This window comes from Nanorana parkeri, unplaced genomic scaffold (assembly GCF_000935625.1).
Source record: "Nanorana parkeri isolate BGI_ZX_2015 unplaced genomic scaffold, ASM93562v1 scaffold1281, whole genome shotgun sequence".
Lineage (NCBI taxonomy): Eukaryota > Metazoa > Chordata > Amphibia > Anura > Dicroglossidae > Nanorana > Nanorana parkeri.
In genome coordinates this window covers 265,000-272,467 of record NW_017307549.1, presented here as the reverse complement: position 1 = coordinate 272,467, position 7,468 = coordinate 265,000, and the positions used below count along the sequence as shown (strand labels likewise).

At 41.2% G+C, this 7,468-nt stretch overlaps 1 protein-coding gene across 1 annotated transcript in view; it reads left to right on the top strand.

Moving 5' to 3' along the window:
- The first annotated feature begins 573 nt into the window (after positions 1-573).
- LSM5 (LSM5 homolog, U6 small nuclear RNA and mRNA degradation associated) overlaps positions 574-7,468 on the top strand; it is an 8,159-nt gene continuing 1,264 nt past the window's right edge. The window contains exons 1-3 of the mRNA XM_018569063.1: positions 574-724; positions 1,616-1,711; positions 5,784-5,811. Of these exons, the coding sequence (XP_018424565.1) occupies positions 679-724; positions 1,616-1,711; positions 5,784-5,811 (170 nt within the window). The 5' untranslated portion in view covers positions 574-678. The remainder of the gene's footprint in view (positions 725-1,615; positions 1,712-5,783; positions 5,812-7,468) is intronic.

Below are 7,468 nucleotides of genomic sequence, written 5' to 3'. Positions count from 1 at the left end.
TTGTGCACAGCGACCAGTCAGCTTCTGGCTTTAATTTTCAAATCTTAGCAAACTGAAGGAAGCTGATTGGTTGCCCTGGGCAACTGCTCCAGATTGTGTCTGCCCCAGTTTTGATACATTCTTTATGTTGCATTCGATGTTACATATGATATTCTATGAACATGTAAAACATTTAAACACATCAGTTTTATTTAACCCAGTCCTGTAATAATGTCAGTATTGGATCACACGTCCATCGACTCCTCATACGTCACACCGAGCATCATAGAAATCAAAATCTCTGGTGACCATGTGCATCGGTTGTCAGTCACCACTCACCAGAGATTGTTTCAGCGCTGTAATTCCTCGTTTAATCATTTGATGATCCATAAACGGTAAGCCGCTCTATCTGCTCCTTTACAGGCTATCGATCTCACGTGACCAATACAATCCCACCCCTAAACGTCCGTGTTCAGTCGTCATGTGACCAGGGCTATTCACGCCTCCTATCATCGAGGTCATGTAGAAAGAAGCCCTTACAATTCTGTTTGTCGATTGGTATAGTCTGGCAGTGTGAGGCTGCGCACATGTGTGTATCGGTGCTCGATTACATTTGGTTCCCGGAGGCGGATAATTACAAAAGCGACTAGGAAGCGTTTTGTTCCGGGATCGGTCCTGTGGAGGGAAGTGTGGCTGAACATGGCGGCCAATGTAACCACCAATCCTTCTCAGCTATTGCCTCTTGGTAATGTTCCCTGGTGTAGAACTACAAACCCCAGCATGCGCGTTAGACTGTGCCGTCTGTTTTTATTTCCTTTAAAGTCCTATTCCAATTTGTTTGTAGAGAACAAATAATAAATGCATCCACGTTGCCAAAAAGAAAACGTGCATTTATGCATTTGAATTGGTGCCTTTAACGAACTGCAACTGCAATCAGTGACACATGGGTACATTGCAGACTGTTTTTCAAGTCCAGGTCTGTACAGCGGTATGGAGCTGGAAGTAATCGATGGGTTGTGTAATCAATCAGTGCGCTGATGTCCCCATATATGTGTTCCATTGAGGACTAGGAGTCTCTCTGCTGGGGTTGCAGATGGGACTTGTAGCCCTCCAAACACATGCTGTGAATGGATTTGTGAATTGATGATGCAGTTGTGTGGGCACAGCCATGCTTAATTTAAAAATATATAGAACACTGTTGCCAGGAGAAGAATCCTGCAATTCAAGTAAGGGGGAGGCTGCAGTAGGGTTGCCACCTGTCCAGGATTCACCCGGACAGTTCGGGTTTTGAATGCTGTGTCCGGGTTTCATGGCACCAGGAACCCGGACACAAGATGTCAGGCAGACAGGGGCAACCAAAATTAACATAGGGGCTACTGCCCCCCCCCCCACTGAAAATAGTCTCAACTGTGATATTTACATATTAATGGGTGGTGCTCATTACATATGAATAAGCCATGACTCATTCTCCCCCAAAAATATGTCCGTGTGTCGCTAGAGTGTTCGGGTTTAGCTTGAAGAAAAGGTGGCAACCCTAGGCTGCAGGATGGCACCATGTTACACCCCCCATGCAATATGAACCGTGGTATAAAAAGTGAACTTGACTTCTGCCCTTGTCCATGCTTTGTTTTTCTAGAACTCGTGGATAAATGTATAGGATCCCGTATTCACATCGTAATGAAGAGTGATAAAGAAATCGTTGGCACGCTTCTGGGATTTGATGACTTTGTTAGTATCCTTTGTGAGCAAAATCTAAATTTTTTTTTCACCATTGGTATGTTTAAGGGGAGTAAAGGGAGTATGTTCAAGTGTGAAATGTCCTCTTCCCAATATTTAGAAATGGCGTGTGACACTGCAACCGGCTCTATAGATCAAGAGCTGAGTGATCACGAACTGCTGATTGCTCAGCTCACAGCTACTCTCTGCAGTACCGTATAGTGACTGTCAGTCACCGCTCCCTGCAGCAATTTCCCTCTCTGTCCCTCCAGCGCTCATTGGATCGGGCAGGCACAGCTGGCTCTGACTCTAGAGAGGCAGAGTCAGCTGTCAGTCAGGCAGTGAGGTTGATCCTGACAATACTGTTAGGATCTTTTCTGGGTGCAGTGCGGCTCTGTGCTGTCAGCAAATAGCAGGCCGTAGCCCACTATATGCTGGGTCACAGGAGTATATTGGTCAATGTTCTTTGACCCAAAAGAGAAGTAAAGCCAGAAAAAGGTTTGACTTTACTCTCATTGCTTAAAGAGAAGTAATGTGACTGTTTAGTTTGTTTTATTAGAAAGCATTAAACAATGCTCCATGCAAAGAAAAGCATTCAGCCCCCATTCTCACCTTAGCAGTTTGAAGGGCATTGCGAAAAGCACTTCAATGCTCAACCATCAGATTTCTATGTTATTATGCCTGTTCACAGCTGATCAATGTGCTGTCCTTCAATCATCATAAAAAGTACAGGAGTGTTTTTTTGGGGGCATGATCACATGTTTTAGATTTCAATGGGAGCAACTGAAAAATGACCATTTTCTGGTAGTTGGCTTTCTATAGACAAAAATTTTCTTTCCATCAGCTGCTACCCAAGTACTGTGCTCTGTAGCGATATAGAGGTCAGGGGAAGGAAGCAGATTGAGGAACCATTCGAATGACACTTGTACAGGTATCAGAAACTAAAAATGTTTCGGCAAACTTTGGTATTGAAGAGAGGGTAGATTTTTGGTATTGAGAAGTGTAAGTGTTTTGTAAAAGTTGAGCTTTATCTTACTAATGGTCCTTAAGGCCCCCGTTTACACCAAGGCTTTTGTCATGCATATTTCTCCGCACGGAAAAGCTCCAAGCAAGAAATCCCATTAATTTTTATAGCCCCTGCTCCCACCTGAGAGTAGTGTCGCGCTAGAAAAACGCCTGTAGCTGAAAAAAGTAAATGAGCTTTTTTTGGTCAGATCCGCGCCACTTGTCCTCTTAGACTCAATAGGGAAACGCGTGAAAACACACGTTGCAATTGTTGCGATTTTTGCTGTTTTAACTTCACTGTGACAAATCTGCTCATAAAAACGTGCAAAAAAAAAAGTGTGGAATCTGCATTAAATGCTATCGCTTTGGTGTGAATGGGGCCTTAATGTGAAGGGAGGCCACGGTGACAAATTTGGATAACTAGGAAAGGACGGGGCCAAGTTCAACTTTTAGGGCTTATGCACACTTATGTTGTGCAACTTGTGGTTGCACAACATTTAAGGGTTCCACAGATGCTGCACACTGCCTCCCAAAGAAGTAAATGGCTATATGTGGGTATATGCTGGACTTGTGTCAACACACATGGATATGCAGTCCAGAATGCAGACAGCCTACGTTTTGGGTGTGTGCGCCCATACACATGCATGTCCCTACACAGGTACGATGTAAACCTCCATACAGCCAGTGACATTTCTGGGAGGCTGTACGCAGCACCTCTTGGGGAAATATCTCAGCATTTTATATTGTATGGGTTCAGCCATCTGTGTGCATGAGCCCTTACTTCTGGACGTAAACACACACACACACACGCGCATCATTTAGTATAGTAGTATTCTGAACTCAGACCGATGACATGACACATCTTGTCTGTTAATAGTTGAAGTGCATACTCCTCAGAAATCCTGTTGCTCTACATAACATACCCAGCAAAAATATACCTGTAAAAAGAAAATGGTAAATAATTACCTCTCCTATTGCCTACAATGCTGGACCTCCACTCCTATGCTGTGAAAGTCCACTGGAAAACCAACACTTCTGAGGAGCAATCTCAAAGTTCTTAACGCCACGAATTACAAGATGCAATGGGAAGGTCAGTAGGAGAAACCAGTGATAGCTGCAAGGGATCCACGAAAATAACACTTCTGGGATGGCCTGTTTCCCTGCAGATTTCTGGGAAGCTTTCACAGGAATGTTTTGTATAGGGGCAGGGTCTCTTTCAACTTTTCATGTAGGTATTTCATGCTTTTAAATATGGGTCTGAGCGTCGTTTTGTTTATCTGCTGTACTCTCATGGGTGCTTTTTGAAGCCTTTTAAAATTAATACAGGACTTAGTTTCTGCAATATTCTCATATACCTAGAGGATTTAAAGTGACACTAAACTCAGGAGTTAAATCTTAAAAATGTATTCAAGTACCTTCACTACTAACAAAAATGTATCTTGTTTGTGTATCACTCAGCTGTAGATCCTTAAATCATCTCTGAATTTGTGCTGACACTTTCCTTCTCGCTCTTTTCCGAGGATCTACAGCCAAGTGACACAAGTAAAATTAATTTTTGTTAATAGTTATGGTACGTGAATGCAGATTTAACTCCTGAGTTTAGTGTCACTTTAAGTGTAAGCTTTAAGAGAGTGAAAAGTAAAATCTGGCAACTGCAAAGCAACAGTTTTTGGCATTATTTTTACATGATTTTTTAACTTTACCCTTTTTTTATTTTGTGCCCTATAGCATTCTTTCAGTATTTAATTTTTTAGGCTAAACCCTCATGCTACTCTACTCTGACAACTCTGAGTATTCGGTACATACAGTGAGTTACTGTGCGTTTGGGGTAACATGCAAAAAAGTTGACCTTTCCACCCAACACTAAAATTCATTGTGCAGGCTGATCTAAAATCACCTACAAGTCATTTGTTACATCAAAGACTTAATCTGTTTACATTTACAGGAATCCCAATTCCTTTTCTAGTGAGGCACTGGTGACGTAGCCCAGGCCCTCACATCTGCCCCTGGGAAGGCTACATCAATTATGCCTTCAACAGAGATCTCATCTGTAAATTGCCATAGTTCACAAAATGTTGAAAATGGTTGAAACAAAGAAGACGGACACAGATGACATATTCTATTCAAATAGAGGTGTAGGATTAGATGGGGAGGGGAAGAGGAATTATTTGCATCTTCCTACAGAGAAAACAAGGAGGCATGAAATTGTAATTAAACATGGTTATTTGGCTATATTTAATACAGTATTGATGGCAGTTTGCTGTCAGGTGGGTGTCCCCTTAAAACACCGGTTTTGGCAATGCATAAATGTGAATCTGGCCTTACAGCAGAGGAAGACAAATTTAATATGGAATTCGGTAGCCAATCTGTCCAGTCTTGGAGCCTGGAGAATTCTTTAGGAGCCGGCTCCATTGACAACTAGAGAGAACCATAAAAGTTGGGCACCAGCCACAATTTTAGGAGCATTGGCTACCGGGCTCCTTGGATCTGCCCAGCCCTGCCTTACAGTTAAGTATTGATAGAAAAAGGATAAAAGTTTGTGCCATATAGCAATTTTATTTCGGTAAACATAACTGTCGCACAGTCATGAAAAGTAAGCTGACAAGCAGTAAGCATCCACTGGACGATTCCTGTGTGCTGGTAACGTCACCAGCACACAGGAAGCGTCCAGTGGATGCTTACTGCTTGTCGGCGTACTTTTCATGACTGTGTGACACTCATCCTTTGTGAGTACCTTCCTGCTTTTACTTTATGTTTACCGAAATAAAATTGATCTGCACCAGGAAAGGCCCTTTGTGTTTACTTTATAGATCTATAGCTTTCCGGGCTTTCTTTGGGGCAGCATCCTTCAGTATGCCTAAGAGAATTTTCCATTGAGAAGTGACGCTTCATTACTTTTTACTTTGTGCAATATAGGAATACGGTTAAACAATCCCTATCCACTGCATCCACTGCAATATAATGGCAGTAGATATGCCACTACTGCTTGGTGTCTACATTGAAGAGTGATACCAACTAAATTTACCTGTCATTGTTTTGTCATACAAAGTTTTTCTGCCATCGTCCTTTACTCTGCATTCCAGATATGGTACTAGAGGATGTCACAGAATTGTAAGTATGAAAAACTGCCTTTTTAGACACACATACCCTAATATAGAATAATTAACTCTCCCTAAATTTTTAAATGGAGAAACTTTTTGGAGCTGAGGGTGTGCAAGCATTGCCTCCCTAGATCAAAGTGTTCTTGTCAAGTTTTTCTAAATCTAATCATCCTGCAGTAGAGCTGCAACAGTTATACTATTGCTACATTCCTCTATAGGTGCTGGTATTCTGCACTGTGCCGCTGTATAATGTACACCACACTTTTTTTTTACTTCCACCGCGCCAAGCTTGCTCCCGTGATGGACTACAATCTTAACACAAACTAGTCGTCAATCACTGGAGCCTTTCTTTTTTTAAAATCCGATTTAACTGATTAATCGAACTTAATAATCGGCCAACTAATCGATTATGAAAATAATAGTTAGCTGCAGCCCTATCCTGCAGCTACTTTGCCTGTTAATAAATGTCTCACTTTGCAAAATGAAATCAATTCTCCTTGCATTCCAGATGATTGTAGATTGTGTTTTTAGAGGGAATGTAAAGTATTTTCAGTGTTAACATCCCTAATCTGTCAGCCCGCTAGATGTGCGGTAATACTGTATGTACGGTAGCTTCGGCTACATACAGTATACCGCGCTGAGCCAATCACGGCGAGCGATGTACACAACCTCTGCCAATCCAAGCAGGCTTTATATTCATAGAATACATCGCTCGCCGTGATTGGCTCAGCGCGGTATACTGTATGTAGCCGAAGCTACCGTACATACAGTATTACCGCACATCCATCCATGATGTTTTTAAATGTTTAGCCTCTTCAGTGGGGTAGTCTTATATGACGAGTATAGCCCAAAACCTATGTTTTAAGTGGAAAATTAGGGGGTCGTCTTATACACCCAGTCGTCTTATACGTCGGCAAATACGGTATATATTTTTTTAACATGATATTAGGAGAATGGGGCCATATTTGCTCATTACATACTTTAGTCCAACTCCACTCACTGGTTGTATTTTACTATTCTATCTCGCACTGCAAGTCTTAAAGGAAGAGACTGAAAATATGTTTAAAGGATAACTCCACTTTAAAAAAAAAAACATAATATAGCATATATAATTGTCAAACCAGCCAATTGGTAATTTAATGTTATTAAATATGACCTTTCCATCTAAAACTGTAGTCGCTGTAATGTTCTAAATCTGTCAAAAATAATGCACATGGTTGGTGTACGGAACACCCCCAGAAATGTAACTTCCTGCTTCTGTGAAAATCAGTCAGCTAATCACAGAAGTCTGCACTAAGATACCAGTAACATTTTTCCAATAGGAATTCCATTTTTGGTGCCAATGGTGAGATACTCTGTAAGGGTTAATTGCTACTAAAGGAATGCAGACACAGCACCTTTCCTCATTAGAACATAGTCTAGCAGCTCATTATAATGAACTCAGACCCTCCATTTCAGTAACCCGTTTTAAAAGGACATGCTGCAACAAACAGCGTTTTCTTCAGAACAGAAACTGGTAGGAATCTGCAACACAGTTAAAATCTTTGCAATGTACATTGATTTTTTTTTTTCTCTCAACAAAAGTGGAGTTACTCTTTAAAGCTCATCTCTTGTCAAATGTTCATTGATTTGTAGTGATTTTTTTTTTTTTTTTTTTTTTTTTTTTT